The following is a 16,172-nucleotide window of genomic DNA, read 5'->3' as shown; positions in this document are numbered from 1 at the left end:
GCCGCCACTTTCCTGAGCCCGCCCCCTGCCTTCGCGTACGTGGGACCCCGCCCCGTAACGCCTCCGGCCCCGCCCCGCCCCGTGGCTCCGCCCACCAGCCCGCGGTAGCCTGCCAGGCCCCGCCCCGTCTCGTTTCCTCCATCCCTCACCTCCGGAAGCCACGCCCCTCCGCCATCTTGGCTCCGCCCCGTCCCGCGGGTGCCTCGGTTTGGTCCTGCTGAGATCCTTTTTTCCCTGGCCGGCTGGGTCGGACCGAGTACTCCCGTTCATTTTCCGCCAGAGGCCGACCTTTTCCTCTCTAACGCGTAGGCCGGGTCCCAAAGTTCACCCAGGGCCTCTAGGAATCCTCAAACAGCGCCTCACGAGGCCTCACTTTTTCGCCTGTGAATTGAATCGGCGCTGGAAGTTCTGGGAGCTGCCTTTGCTCCTAAGAAACCCCGTTTCACGGTGTCACACGTTTCCTCTGTCTCCTGCGATTTCCTTTGAGGACAGTCAGTTAAAAAGAAGTGAGTGGCAGGTAAAGCAACTTGCTCAGATCATCAATAGACCAGGCCCACTGCTTTCCTGCTCAATAGGGAGGATTCAGTTTGGCTTTCATTATTACTGCCGCCTCCTAAACTTGAAAAAGCTTTTTTAAAAAAAATCAGTTTTCATCTGTAAAATAGCTTTAGTAGCACTTCTGATTTTAACCTAATGCTGTCGGCTCTAATTCTTCTCAAGGGCGAATCATTCTGTCTTTCGTTTCTAACTTAAAAAGATTCTGGAAATTGATACAACATTGTAAATTGACTAGATTTCACCTTAAAAAAAAAAGGGGGGGAAAAAGAGATTCTGGCCAGAAGTGGATGCTTTAAAATTCCACAAGTTTTAAATGGCTAATCTGCTGATTTCTTTTAATCTTTTAATTGGATAAGAAAGACACAAATCATTTATTGTAGTTGTAAAATATTCAAACATTGTACAAAGTTTCAAACATTCTACTCTGTTCTACACCAACCACAATTCTATTCCACATCAGCTAGTTATCAGTATGTTTAATATTGCATATATTTTTTATACATTAACAAACATCAAAGTGTCTCTAGAAATGGTTTTGTTGCCTTTATATATGTGTTTATGGCAGCACACTGTACAAATTAGTGAGCGTGTTGGCTCCTTTAAGTAACTTCCAGTTACCAATGTGACCTGATGCACTTTCACGTTTATACTGCAGTGTAGTATGCTTTGGTATTAATATGCCAATAGTTTATTTCCCTATTACCCTATTGATGGGCATTTACACCAATTTTTCTGCTATTACCAAAAAAAAAAAAAGCCACAGTAAACCTCTTTATTTATGCTTTGTCTTATGGGCTGAATTGTATCCCCCCAAATTTCGTATGTTGAAGTCTTAACCCCCCTTTACCTCACAATGTGACTGTATTTGGAGATCAAATCTTTAAAGAGGTAATTAAGTTAAAATGAGGCTGTTAGGGTGGGTCCTAACCCAATGTGACTGGTGTCCTTATAAGAAGAGGAAATTTGGACATAGCCATGTGTAGGGGGAAGATCATGTGAAGACATAGGGACAAGATGGCCGTTTACAAGCCAAGGAGAGAGGTCTCAGAAGACACCAACCCTGCCTATCTGGGACTTCTAACCTCCGGAACAGTGAGAAAATACATTTCTGTTGTTTAAGTCACCTGATCTGTACTTTGTTATGGCCGCCCTAGTAAACTAATGTATCTTGCTTGGATAGGATTAATAGGCTACATATAATAGAAAACTGAATTTGTTAAAACAAAAAAAAGTGGCTTAAAAAGACAGAGGGCTTTGTTGTTATTGTTTGATTTTTCTACCACAGAAGCAGATAGAAACTAAGCATCTGGGGCTGGTATTTTGGCTCCTTGGTCATCTGGCACCCAGCCTCTTTCTCCTGCTGCTCCATCATATTGGCCCATGACTTCCATCCTCAAGGTCACGAATTCCTAAACGGCTACGGAGCCCTAGCCCTCAAGATAACTTTCATCCAGGGGAAGGAGGCAGGAAGGAAGGCCAAAAGGAGCACACCTTTTAACGGAGTCAGCTTCCTTTCAGCAGCCTACTTGGACAGTCCACACAACACTTTTGTTTACATCTCAGGGGCTGGAACCTAGCCTTCTAAGGGAGTCTGTCTTCTGTCTACATTGTCACCCCAAATAAAATTGGGATTCAGTTATTAAGGGAAAAGAGGGGCAGGCAACTAGCTAACAATGTCTGTCTCACCTTCACGCACGCTGAGGACAACTGAAGTTTAAAGCTCTCCCACTGTCGGGTGGCTGAGACTGGCCATATTCGTGCCTGCATTTATATGTATACATGCTATGCCATTTCCTACTGACATGGAGCAGAAATAATTCATAAGAAAAAAAAGTCGTTTTTTCTTTTCTTTTCTTTTCTTTTCTGAAGTCATAAGGGAAATGTCATAAGCTTTCTCCCCAGAGCACATTGCTCCACCCAGTGGCTCAGAGCCCTGTCCTGGTGCAGTCATGCTAAAAAACATGCACAGCTGTGGTGGATCATGTGCTCTGCTGGGAGGGGTCACCCTGGTAATTCATTTTGCCAGCTGCCAAGTTAAGGTGCAAAAGTGCTGAGATTCCTGGTCCACAGTATCTAATGATACGGGGGGGGGGAGTCATTTACTGCTTTACAGAAATTATTGGGGTGGTGCAAAAAAAATTCCAGGGCTACTTTCATCTGAGGAGATCAACTCCATTTACGATCCACTGACGTGAAAACATCTGGATTAACTGCATTTTTACCAGTTTGCCTTTTGGAATTTGATTCAGTTCAACTCTGTGAGAATGTATTTACCGAGGGTCTACTGTCAACCAAGAACCAGATGGGGCACTGGTTGATTGGTATAGATTGCTATACCAAGGTCCCTGCACTGAAGAGTTTGCAGACTAGCAGAGGAGATAAACAAGACACAGGAAGTATAATGCAGATGGCAAGAGGTCAGGACCTGAAGGGATGGTATGATGATAATAATATCCCTGTTTTAAATAAGAGGAAACCCTGGTTTTAGAATTGCATAATTTGTCTGAGGTCACACAGCTAGCAAAGTGGCAGGCAGGAGTCTGAGCCCAGGTCTACTGGATGACGTGGTGAGTCTTTCCTCCAGCACAGCACCATCTGGGTTAATCATCCCGGCACTCAGGATAGTCAAACAGGGAGCTAGATGGAAGACCCACTGAAAAGGAGTCTGGAGGCAGGAATGCTCAGAGGGGATGGGATAAGGGGAACCAGGTCTGAAGGCATGTAGTAGGGCAGGAAAGGAAGGGGCAGAAGTGAAAGAGATTGCGTGGTCTGGCCAGCCTCTCATTGCCCTGGGGTTTAATACTAACCGTACCACTAAGTGGCTCAGTGACCACAGATGGTAAAGCTGAATCTCCGATCTAACCGGTGACCTAGCCTGGGCTGCTTCTGGCTTGTGTCCCGCCACAACAGAGGAGGGAAGCCTCAACTGAAGCATGCAGTGAGTTTCTAGCAATACTTGTAGTTAAGCAGAGGTGCTATTCAAAATGCTGAAAAAACAGAATGGCACAGTTACCAATTAATCAGAACTGATGCCTATGGCCTGAAAGGCACAGCATGATTCTGGAGGCTCTGGTGGGCCAAACATTAACCCTTTAAAGACAGAATCATGGGGAATTATGGGAAGAAGGTCCTGGGGTTGGGGCTGAGTTGGGAGACAGGGGAGGCCGTGAATATTTACCCCCTCTTTTTTTTTTTTTTTACCATTCTTTACTTTTGTGCTTTTTAACCCAATGCAAGAAGAGTTAGTACATATCTCCTGGGTTTTATATTTACTCACATGTAGTGACTAATTGATTACCTTTTGACTACAATTTCAGATTTCCAGGAGAGAACGTAATTGGCCCAGGCCAGCCCAGGCCGGGGTGGGTGTCCATTCCGTCATTATCATTACTGGTGAACAGGAGAGTAGGATGCGTATTATTAAATATTACAATCAAAACTTATGTTTGCTAAACACCATGAAAAAAAGTTAAAAGATAAACAGTAAATTGGGAGGAAAACTCCCACATGGCAGAGACAAAAAATATCCTACAAATCAGTAAGAAAAAGATGAAAGTCCTGAAGGAAAATGGGGAAGGACCTGAACAATATTTTTATTTTTCCAAAATAAATAAACCAATTTACATATGAAAAAAAAAGTGCAGACAGAGACAGACTCACAGACATAAAAAACAAACTTACAGTTGCCAGAGGGGAAAAGAGGTGGAGAGGGATAAATTTGGAGTTCGAGATTTGTAGATAGTAACTGCTATCTAAGAAATAGATAAACAACAAAGTCCTACTGTACAGCACAGGGAACTATATTCAATACCTTGTAATGGCCTATAACAAAAAAGAATGTGAAAAGGAACATATAGGTGTATAAATGAACCACTATGCTGTACACCAGAAATTAACAACATTGTAAATCAACTACACTTCAATTTTTTAAAAAGCGCAGAATCTCACTGCATATCAAAGAAATGCAAATTCAAACAAAGATAGAATTTCTTACCCATCAGTTGGGCCAGAATAAAGAGGATGTCCATTGTTGGCAAGGAAATAAGCCTTCTCATTCACTTACGGGATGGAGTTTTTCTATATGAAAATTAGGTGAAATGTATCAAAACTCTAAAAAAGTGTGCATAATCTCCCAATTAGCAATTCTACCTCCAAGAATGACACTAAGGAAGTTGACAGTGAAAGTAACAGAAATGCTAATACAGAGCACTTAGCGTGTGGCAGGCAGTCTTCTGAATGCTGTACCTGTATTTCATTTACCCACTGTAACAATCCTACGTAACACCCTCTATAAGAGGAGAGAACAGGGACCACCCTAACTGTTCAACCCTCACAGGCTATAAAGTCTACATTTGCAGATTGTAAACGGTAATCCACTCATGCAATGCAAAACAAAGCAATCATTAAATACGCTATCATAGATGTGTATCTGTTGATATTAAAGATAGTCATTTTATAGTATTAACTGGTAAAATGTAACACGGTATTGAAATGACATAGAATGAATATATGTATGTGTATGCATGACTGGGACATTATGCTGTACACCAGAAATTGACACATTGTAACTGACTATTCTTCAGTTTAAAAAATTATATAGATATGTGTATGTCTGCATGGGAAAACAGCTGCAAATATGTATCTCGTAGCTGTCTCTAAACAGTGGGATTTAAAATCAGTTATATTTCAAAAGGGGTGGAGGATGCACATAAAGGCAATGATGCTCCCAAAATATTGACTGATACTGCTCTCTCCACCAAGATATAAGGGGAAAAAAGACTAATTTCAACAGAAATTCTCAGGATAATACACTTAATTCAAATGATCTAGAAAACTGCAGTTGCCTTGAAAATTTAGGGAAGACACTTGAATTCATCTCCTAAGAGGAAAAAGGTAGGATTTTAATGTGTTATCTGAAACATCACCTGTACTCTGCAGCTCAGATATATGCAATCATGTTTTGAAAACTCAGAGTCTCTGTTTCCAGAGAATTAGCTTCCTGGACTCTCCAAAACAAGCTGTCAGAGAAATGGGGTGAGCACACTTGCTAAACAAAGGCCCAGCCCTCAATCTTGGAGCTGTTAGCTGTTGATCATGACCACACACAGGCCGTGTCCCTGCTGTGGGTTCAGGAATGTCCATGACTTCTGTCCATTGCTGAGTAAGAGCTGTGGGTAGCAGGATTTGGGTTCAGTGAAAGGATGCCTTTCTTGCAGAGAATTGCAAATGAATTAATTCATTAATTTATTACTTCCACATTTATTGACGACCATGCAATGCACTGGCTGCAGGGAAGAGATGAACAGATCAAGTCCTTGTCTTTAAAAAGATGACAGGGTGGTGGGGAGGGAGTTATGCCAGCAGTTACAAATACACCCTGCTCATGGCCATGCTGAAGCCGGGCACATAGCGCAGCAGGTGCAAGGGGGCAGAAATGCCCATGTCTGTCTGACAGTCAGGGAGGCTCCATGTGAGGGAGCAAAAAAGCTAGTCAATCCGTACTGACTAATTATGTGCTAGGTACCATGAGAGATATCAAAAAATGTTAGTGTTAGGAGTCCAGGGAGCCTGGATCTTAGCACTCATCTTTTCTCCCCTATAGAGTTCTGGAAAATGGAAAATACACCCACAGATCACTAACCAGTAGGAAAATGGGGTATAGAATTTATCTGTGAAAGTAACTTTCACCTCCACGTAGGGCTGCGTGGTAAACTGGATGGGAGAAAATTTCAGGCTCTCAAGGTATGACTGGTCCTGCACACAGGCTTCCCTCACACACTCAACTTCAGGTGAACGGGGAGACAGCACGGAGGGAGCCAGGGATATGAGAGTCATGGGTGAGATCCTACCCAAGTGTTCTTACTAGCTGGGAACCAAACACACCAGAGAGAAGGAGGACACACTGGGTAAGGAGAGTGACCCGTCAAACAGTGACCTGCTCCCTAATGAACCACAGTCCACTGGATGTCAGACTCATTTATCACCTGTAGGGATGGGTGAATCAGCCAAAAGGAGGGGCAGGGGTAAGTTTTCCAGATACAAGTTCCTCTCCTTTAGAAGAGATACTGAAAGGAAGATAATAAAGGATGATGTATGATAATGTGTAGGAAAGAATGCCCGAGACTGAACTGGCCCACTTGTAAGGGCAAAAACAAACAAACAAACAAACAAACAAGCAAAACAGAGAGAAACTGCAGCGAAGGAAAGATACATAACGGCAGAGAATGCCCCTTACTGATCGCCAGGTGGCAGTGTAGACCAGACACAGCTTGGTTGTTGGTCTATTAACTCTGGAGTATAATGTCAGAGTTGGATATCAAAACCCAGCACAGCTATATACATATACAGTGGAATATGACTCAGTCTTACAAGAAAATTCTGAGACATGTGATAATATCAATGAACCTTGAAGACATTACTCTAACTGAAATAACCCAGACACAAAAAAAGAAATATATGATTCCACTTATATAAGGAATCCAGAGTAGTCAAATTTATAGAGATAGAAAATAGAATGGTGGTTTGTAGGGGCTGGGGAATGAGGTATTGTTCAATGGGTACAGAACTTCAACTTGAGAAGATGAAAGGTTTCTGGAGATGGATGGTGGTGGTGGTTGCACAATGGTGTGAATGTACTTAACACCATGGACCTGTGGGTTAGGTTCATAAAAATGGCCAAGATGGGAAACTTTATGTTATGACTATTTTATCACAATTAAAAAAAAAAAAGAGTTCTCAAACTGTTATCTTATACATGCCTAAAGTCCAGGTGGTAGCTGTACCTTCTAATATAGGCAAAGAAGGAAGGAAAGTATGTTTCTGGCCTGCCCCAAACTCAGTCATTTCCACCTTTCCTCCCCAGCCCTCAGTCAGCTCTCTATTTGCACCTTGTGTATTCATTTATTTATTAAATGTCTACTAAGTGTCGGCCTTGAGCCAGGCACTGAAAATACATTCTCCAGTGGCCACGCCATTTTCGGCATGGCCTCAGCTTCCTCTTGTCTGCTCCATTCACCTTCCCTGGCCAATCCTTCAGCCACATTTTTTTCAGCTTTCTTCTCTCACTCAGTTTCCATTTTGATCAAAAATACTTTGCACAGTACCTTTTGTTCATATTATATTTTAGTTTTAGAAGAGGATTAGGAGTAATGGGTGGAGTTTTCTAAAGAAAAACCCCAGACTCCGGTGACTCTGGGGCAGACAGCCTTCCTCTATTAATTAGTCAAGTTAGACAAAAATATGCTACAGCATCAAAACCCCCCGGGTCTCAGTGGCTTCACACTGAGTTTACTTTTTGCTCACATTACACGTCCAACACAGGTCAACAGAGGGTCTGCTCCACGGTCACCCAGGCTTCCGGAGGGTCCGTCAGCTTTTAGCTGCACCACCTAGAACACAGCTTCCAGAGCAGTCACGGCAGGGGAAGAGCGGAGAGGTACAGACTGGCCATGCATAGCTTCGGTCCCAGGTAACCCACATCACCTCCACTTACATTTCATTGGTCAGAACTGATTACGTGCTCCTGCCTAATTGTAACTGGGCTACCTGGTGAGCCCTACTGCTTCTGCTCTAGCTCCTTTAGTCTGTGCTCTCCCTATACCAATAGTGAAGTTGTGATGACTTGCTTTCTCTGTTGCCCTCTCTGGACTCTACTCTTCAGAAGGGGTACAGCCCTCAGGGTCTGGCACATGGGAGGTGCCCAGTGTTTGCAGAGGGAATGAGTAATAGCAGAAAGTTAAGGACCTAGAGGAAGGTGGGGTTAGTACCTAGAAGGATTCATTTAGGAAGAGCAGTCATATCTGAAAAATGAAGCCAGGCGAAGGCGGGTGGGCCAAGTAACTGATCCTATCAAAATTTTCAAGCTAAACCCAAACCTCACTGAATATAGGGGGACATTTTATGTGTAACGTATCTCATTGTTGGAGTACAAGGTTTCCAGCAACACAAAGAGACGGCATATGTAGAAGGAAAGGAAAATAGGACCCCAGGGACACCAAGTGGCTTTGAGAAAAAAATCTGATCCCAGAGCAGTTTTATGAATAAACTAGGAATGGAAGGAAGGGTCTGACTTCTTTCTCAGAAGTTTTTGGAGCTAAGTAGGACTAGGGTGCTATTCCTGGGTTACCATGGAAAGAGTTTGATTTATCCAACTGTTTCTCTCCTGCAGAAAAATAAAAGGGATTAACCCTACGGAATCGCTGCTTGTTTAGAAAACCAGCAGTTTTATCCGCCTCGGTTTGCAAAACAACTGGGTTCATTTAGATTTTAGAAGATATCTAAGGATACTTGAAGTTATAAGCAGAGTGACTATCCATTTAGGTTTGTTATCTGTGGTTACTGGTTAATTTCTTAGTAACATGTCTCACAGTTCAGTCTCAAAGCTGTTTCGGTTTGAACAATACATTGCAAGGTCGTCCTAGTTACAAATGACATTTACAACTGGCTGAAAAAAGGTGACACCGGATCCTAGAAAGGGGCAGAGGAACAAACATTTCCGTTTGATGAACGTACCCTGCTCGGGATGGGCACCTAGAAGGCTTATTTCAGGACTAAGAGGTGGGGGCCGGCCCTTCAGGAGGTGGAGTTAGTCCAGACACTTTAACCACTTCCTGAAGAGTAAAGGCTGGGTAAAATTAAAAAGAGGTGGTGGTGGGCTCCTCGCCCATGCATTTGCTATCTTCTTTACCTTAGGAAGGCACTTAAGGCATCTGAGCATCATTTTCCTTATCTGTAAAATGGGGATAATAACGTTTACTTCCAAAGGCTGTGTCTTTTATTTAACCGTGGCCACTATTATTCCATCATATAACCAAAGACATATAAGTTATGAGAGGGCAAACTGCCGGTGAAGGCTTATAATTCTAACAGCTACATTTATAAGCCAAGTACTCAGGCAGTCAGTGCACAGTGTCTGATTTCGAAATGAGAAAACGGATACTTGGAGAGAGAACTTGCACAAGGTCACACAACTCAAATGGCTGGGGGAAGACTGACCCCAGGAAGTCTGGTTCAAAGCCCGCGCCCCAGCGATATAAGGGAGGGGGCGACAAGCGCCTAGCCTCGCTCTTCGCACTCCATCTCCAGTGCTCTTTCCTTACCCCGCACGGCCCCTTCAGAATCCCACCGCGGGAGAGGATCACACAACAAAGGGCGGGGGAGCGCTCAGGAGACCGGTCGGTGTCCCGCAAAACGCGATAACTGGACCCCAGCAAATCACTAGGAAATGGTATCGGGTGTCCTCCTCCCTTCACTTCAGAAAACAGGCCACCTTTTAGACTTCCTCCCTTGGCGGCGAGGAAGCGTAGAGCCCCCTGGTCTGGCTGAGAGCTTACGTAAGGCCAACCGGCGGCTGCGCCCGGGTCTCCCAAGGGTGTGCGCCGAGCCCCCGGCCCGGGAGGGCCTCCCTCCGGCCTTCTCCCCTCGCCGCTCCGCGGAGGACCGCCGGGGAAGCCGGAGACCACCGGCCCCGCGCCAACGGCGTCCGCGTTGGGAGGGGGCGTCCTCCCGCAGCCACCCAGCTTCCCGGGGGAGGAGCAGCGCATCGCGCAAGCATCCGGGAGCGGCGGAGGGGGCGGGAGGAAGGGCGAGAGGAGGAAGCGGGATTTAAACGAAAGGCGGTGACGCCACACAAAAGATTTCTATAGGCTCCAGGGAGGTTAGGGCCGAGGCGGCGGCGGCGAGCCCGGGGGCGAGGCGCGGACGGGAAGAGGAGAAGCCTCCAGCAGCCCCGGCGGGCGAGCGGGCGGCGGCGCACCCACGGCCGCGCTCCGAGGTGAAGCCGCGCGGGGAGAGGAAGCGGGTGTTTTCCCCTCTGCCTTTCGGCCCCCGCCCTTCCTTTCAGTTTCTCCCGGCTCGCTCGGAAGTTGGAGGTTGACAAAAATGGCAGGAGCCGGGGCCCGGGCGGGTTGCCGCAGCGCCGCGGGGACCTTCTGAGTTGGCTGGGCCGCCTGGGAGACGCGCGCGGCTGCGTCCGATGCACAGGGCCCGGGGTCTCGGGAGAGCTCAGCCGCAGCGGGCCCGAGGCGAGGAGGCGACGGGGATGGACTCGCGCCGACAGCCAGCGGCGGGCCGCGAGGCGCGCGGTCCGGGAGGGCGTGCCGCCTCGGCGCCGGGCCGCCCTCTGTGAACCGGCGAGGCGGGAAGGGGCCGCTGCGGCGCCCGGCACGCCCGGGCGTGGCAGGCGGGCGAGAGCGCGAGCGGGGCGGCCGCTGTGCGCAATCAGTGCAGGCTCCCGCCCGACTCTGACTCGGCCGCGCCAGCACCGGCCACACCCTCGGCCCTGCCGCCGCCGCCGGCGCCGCTTCCCGAGAGCGGGAGGCAGGAGATGCGCCCGGGGCAGCCCCGCGTCCTACAGCGCCAGTCCCGGCCACCGTCGCGGGGAAGTGCCGCCTGGCGGGGTCTGGACGCCTGAAGCCCACGTGCGCCGCCGAGCCCGAGGTGGCTGACAGCAGTGCCGTCCTGAGCCGCCGCCCGCGCTCCTCCCCGAGGAAAGGATTTTGATTTCAAAGAAAGGAAGGAAGGAAGGACAACTCCCAGCTTCCCTCTCCGGCCCTCCCAGCTCCGGCGGTCGGGCCGGGCCATGCCCAGGAAGGCGGCGGCGGCGGCAGCCCAGCAGAAGGGACTTTCCTGGCAGCCCGGCGACGAGGAGAGCGGTCTGTGAGTTTGCTTTGCCCCGGTTCATGGTTCCTGCAAGCCCTCCAAGAGGCCGAACGCTGCAGCCCCTCCCCGCGCCCCGAAGAGCCTTCTGTGTTCTCTGGCCCCAGGGCCCGCTCCGCGCCGCCCGGGCTCCGGCCGCCGCAGCCCAGTGCCCTCTGCCCGCGGCGGTGGATGGCATGATGGTGCGGGGAAGGCACCGCGGCCTTGGCCAGCTGAGTCGCGACGGCCGCGGGGGCGGCGGCATTGGCAGCGGCGGTGGTAGCGGACTCCCCAGCGGCATGCCAGTGCCCCCCGGGCGCGATGGCTAGCGGCAGCGCTGGGAAGCCCACTGGCGAGGCGGCTTCTCCGGCTCCAGCGAGCGCCGTCGGCGGGGCCTGCTCGCAGCCACGTAAGAGGCTGGTGTCCGTCTGCGACCACTGCAAGGGCAAGATGCAGCTGGTGGCCGATCTGCTGCTGCTGTCGAGCGAGGCGCGGCCCGTGCTCTTCGAGGGCCCTGCCTCCTCTTGTGCCGGTGCCGAGTCCTTCGAGCAGTGCCGGGACACCATCATCGCACGCACCAAGGGGCTCTCCATCCTGACCCACGACGTGCAGAGCCAGCTCAACATGGGCCGCTTCGGGGAGGCAGGGGACAGCCTGGTGGAGCTGGGCGACCTGGTGGTGTCACTGACCGAGTGCTCCGCCCACGCGGCATATCTGGCGGCCGTGGCCACGCCGGGCGCGCAGCCCGCGCAGCCGGGCCTGGTGGACCGCTACCGCGTGACGCGCTGCCGGCACGAGGTGGAGCAGGGCTGCGCCGTGCTGCGCGCCACCCCGCTGGCTGACATGACCCCGCAGCTGCTGCTGGAGGTGTCGCAGGGCCTGTCGCGCAACCTCAAGTTCCTGACAGACGCGTGCGCCCTGGCCAGCGACAAGTCCCGGGACCGCTTTTCCCGCGAGCAGTTCAAGCTGGGCGTCAAGTGCATGAGCACGAGCGCGTCGGCGCTGCTGGCCTGCGTGCGCGAAGTGAAGGTGGCGCCCAGCGAGCTGGCGCGGAGCCGCTGCGCGCTCTTCAGCGGGCCGCTGGTGCAGGCGGTCAGCGCCCTGGTGGGCTTCGCCACCGAGCCGCAGTTCCTGGGTCGCGCGGCGGCCGTGAGCGCCGAGGGCAAGGCGGTGCAGACCGCCATCCTGGGCGGCGCCATGAGCGTGGTGTCGGCCTGCGTGCTCCTGACCCAGTGCCTCAGGGATCTGGCGCAGCACCCGGACGGGGGCGCCAAGATGTCGGACCACAGGGAGAGGCTGAGGAACTCGGCCTGCGCCGTGTCTGAAGGCTGCACCCTGCTATCTCAGGCTTTAAGGGAGAGGTCTTCGCCCAGGACTTTACCGCCAGTGAATTCCAATTCTGTGAATTAGCAACCCCCGGCCCCACCATCCCTTTCTTCCACCCCCAGGCTAAAGGAAGATACTTATTCTTTATCCCTCTCCATTTATACCAAAGAAATCAAAGGTGAAGCTTCCCCCCAACCCCCTCCCTCCCCCCCCATGTTAAATGCGCGAGAAGAATCTTCCAGAAGGCAGGGCCATGCCTCCCATTTACGCACGCACTCGGAGGGCCCGGGTACCCACCAGCGCAGACACAGTAGGGACCAGGAGATGGAAGATGTGTGATCTGCTGGTTGCAGAATCACCCCCAACCCCTGCCCCAGCTCCTCTTCCGGAATTCCTCAACTAAATTTTATTAATTGGGCAGGAAGGAGGTCATGGGTTCATTTCTTTTTTGGTCTCCCCACCCCCCTAATTAAAAGAAAGGTTACCTCAGTTTTCACTCCTTAGACATGGATGTAGCTACCTTTTTTGTATGTTGTTATTTTTTTAAGCAATCGTGTTGGATTAGGCGTATATTTGGTATGGAAAGAGTATGACATTGCCATGTGATTTGCAAACGGGGGGAAAAGCTACTGTGAGTGTGTGTTTTATTTTTTAATTTACACTATAGAGTGATTTTTTCCCCCCTAATGTCAAGTTTTTACCTTGCATGTACTGGAGTATTTATTTCATCTATTAAAATGTTATGTTTCTCAGATGGCTTTTGGCAATTATTGTTGATTTTCAATAATTGTAATGTTGCAGGCTGCATGTCATCTATGGAAAGGCACCCTGGAAAGTGCTGCCGTAGCAGTGAGGTGGGTACCCAATCCGCAACCCTTTCTTCTTCCTCAAGAGTTGCTTGTTTGAACAGCCTAAAATTCAAAGAGAGCTGCGTGTAACACTCCTTGTAGAGGCAGGGGGCACAAATGTGGTTGAATTAAGTATAGTGCAAACTGGACTGTTAATGAGGGTTTTTGGTCTTGCTTCTAGTTTCTCCTGGAATGTGATTGAGCTCCCTTTGTCCCCACGCCTCTTTCTGTCGTAATGAGCAGGGTTCAGGCTGACAGAAGTTTGATTTGTATTCCACCTGTCTTTTTCAGATTAAGGCTCTTCCTACACCTGTGTGGAATGCCAGCCTTCCCAGGTCAGAGGATCTGTGTATGGACGTGCAAAAGGACTGTGTATCAAGTGAGAGTATGTAGACAGGTCTATGCAGACAAGATCCAGGTGCTCATGATTTCAGAAAAATACTGTAGAGGAAGGTTCCAGACTGTTTAATAGAGGGAGAGGTATTCTGGAAAGTGTGTTAAGAACTTTCCAGAGCATGATTGCGGGCAAAGGGCTTCTTTTTGTGACCTTGATCTAAGATACGCCTTCGTTGACTGTTACGTTGGGAGAAGGTTTTGTTAAATGAAATTCGGAGTTATTTTGAAGTAGTTGGTCTTTTCTGCAGACAATTAAAAAAAAATCTTGGGGGAGAGGGGTGTATAGTTTTGCTGAGCATAGCTAACTGAGTTTTGAACATTTTCCCACTGAAAGTACAACAGGTTTATTTGTGTGCTTATCCCGAGAGAACCACATGGGTAAAACTCATACATGCTTTAAATTTGCTCCGTTTACATTTTTCTGGGGATTTGTTGTGCCTGAACCTTTGCAGGTCCCACAAATCTGAAAAGAAAGATTTTTCCACTGTGATATGTTAGAGGAGAAAGTCATAGTGGCTGTTTTTACTTGAATAATTATACTAATTACAAGAACATCGTATTCAGCCTGTAAAACCTCTTTAAACCTGTGTTGGGTGGTACAGCTGTTAAGCTTCTCTGAATTTGAAGTTTGAAAAAGTTTTAAAGTGGTAGGGTCTATGCATTTTTTAAAAAACAGTTAAGGGAGTTGTTTTTTTTCTCATAGGTCCTGGTGAATTTAAATTTTTGAAGCCTTTAAAAGATGAAAATGATCTTTAATGTTTATTCCTCTCCCCCTGCCCTTCGTTTAAGTCTGTATTGGTCAAGTTCAGGAGGTATTTGAGGAGAGGAAACCTAACCCATGCGCCAGTGACAATCCTGCTTATGTATAGTTATTTTTACTTACTTTTGTTTATCGGATTTACGTAAATAATACTGAAGTGGTTCCTTTAGCCTGTGCAGATCACAAAAAGTAAACTGAAAGGAACAAAGTAAAATAAAATCAGAACCAGAAACCTGCAAATTTGGTGTCTGATTAGGAAAAAAAGAACTGCCAGTTGTTCCTTGGACTCTTCCCTTGCAGAAGCAATTTTCAGGACAGTGCAAGCCAGAAAAGAAAAAAAAAATCACTTTCCCTATCTACTTGGATGAAGTTAACTAGCTAGTCACCAAATTAATTTTGAAACTTTCCTTTCTCTTAGCCAAGGGATAGTTGCTCTTAACATTTCTATTAAAGGTTTTGACTTGAAATCAAAATCCTGTCCTCTGAAGTTGTTAAAATGTTCAGTGGTGTGTTAACCTCTTTTTTTCCTCTCTCTGGCTCTGTGATAAGTTTAGGATTTTTCATCCAGCAGGTGGCTTGAAATGAATTCTGCTTTTATTTTTTTCAGCAAGTTTCAGGAAACCAGAGTGCACAATGTTTCTGTGTGTCTGTATCATTAGCTAGACAAGGGATTTGGGCACAGGTCTCTGATATTTTAACTTTCTTCCAGTGTATCAGGTTGTTAAACTTGTTTTTTAAATAGCCCTGATTTCTTTAAAAAGAAGTATCTCAGACCTATTTCATTGGGTTTAATAAGGGCAGCAGAGATAATACTGGTTCCAGGAATAAAATCAGAGTGGCCTCATTAAAAAAAAAATTATATGACACTAGAGTTAATTTAAGATGGCAAGCCTTGGGCTCTCCTGACTTCTGAGGGCAGGTTTTCTTACGCAGGCTTAATGGGCACCATCCTGACTGAGGATGTTGAAAACCTTTGAATGGTCATGAGAGAAGTAAATCATTATGGCTGTGTTCTCGGAACAAAAGCCATTATTTATGACAGTCAACCAAAGTAATGGGACAAAAGGCTTTCAAACACAAGACTTAACTGGAAAAAAGCACAGCTCTGTCTTTCCTTGGCTGTTTAAACTTGGCCTTTTTCTATTATTCATTCTGGGTTGATGTTAGAAAATGCAGAAAATTACGTGTGTGTGTGTGTGTGTATTTTTCTCCCCCACCCTCATCTCTACCCCAGTTTTGGTAAAATTTAAGGTCATATTTCTTTAAAAAATCACTAAAGAGTTTATAGTTCTGGAAGCATCACTTTCATTTGGTTGGTTATTTTACATAACGCTGTTTTTTTTTAAGCCAGCATAGGGATCTAAAATATTTGACAGTTTGAAACAGCTAATTTTAACAGAAGCACCTGTTTTTTCGGAATGAATGTGACTATGGTAACATGCAGATCAGGCAGAGGATTTGAAAAACGCCTGCCAAAGCCCCTTCTGAGCTTTGCTCGGTAAACAGGAGAGCAGTTAGAGAAGAAATCCATTTAAAGCCTCGGTAGCACGTTTGCCTTTGGGGCCGTCCCCTGGCCCCTCGGTGCCTGGGTTTCCAGTACCTGGAGGAGCCGTTAAGGAGACCATCTCTGGGCTTCCAATGTGGACACA

The 16,172-nt window shown here is 47.8% G+C and overlaps 1 protein-coding gene across 2 annotated transcripts in view; it reads left to right on the top strand.

The window, feature by feature from the left end:
- The first annotated feature begins 10,135 nt into the window (after positions 1-10,135).
- The window catches only part of TLNRD1 (talin rod domain containing 1), a 39,747-nt gene continuing 33,710 nt past the window's right edge, over positions 10,136-16,172 (top strand). The window contains exons 1-3 of one of the 2 annotated variants that reach the window (XR_012064816.1): positions 11,368-12,697; positions 13,321-13,373; positions 13,659-13,702. Coding sequence is in view for 1 of the 2 variants with exons in the window: in XM_006220081.3 (XP_006220143.3) it covers positions 11,515-12,603 (1,089 nt within the window). In the remaining variant the exon portion in view is untranslated. Of the gene's footprint in view, positions 13,274-13,320; positions 13,374-13,658; positions 13,703-16,172 lie in introns of those variants that run through there. The other variant, XM_006220081.3, reaches the window with a different exon arrangement.

This window comes from Vicugna pacos, chromosome 27 (assembly GCF_048564905.1).
Source record: "Vicugna pacos chromosome 27, VicPac4, whole genome shotgun sequence".
Lineage (NCBI taxonomy): Eukaryota > Metazoa > Chordata > Mammalia > Artiodactyla > Camelidae > Vicugna > Vicugna pacos.
Note: the sequence above shows the minus strand (reverse complement) of the source record. Positions and strands in the feature narration are given on the sequence as shown.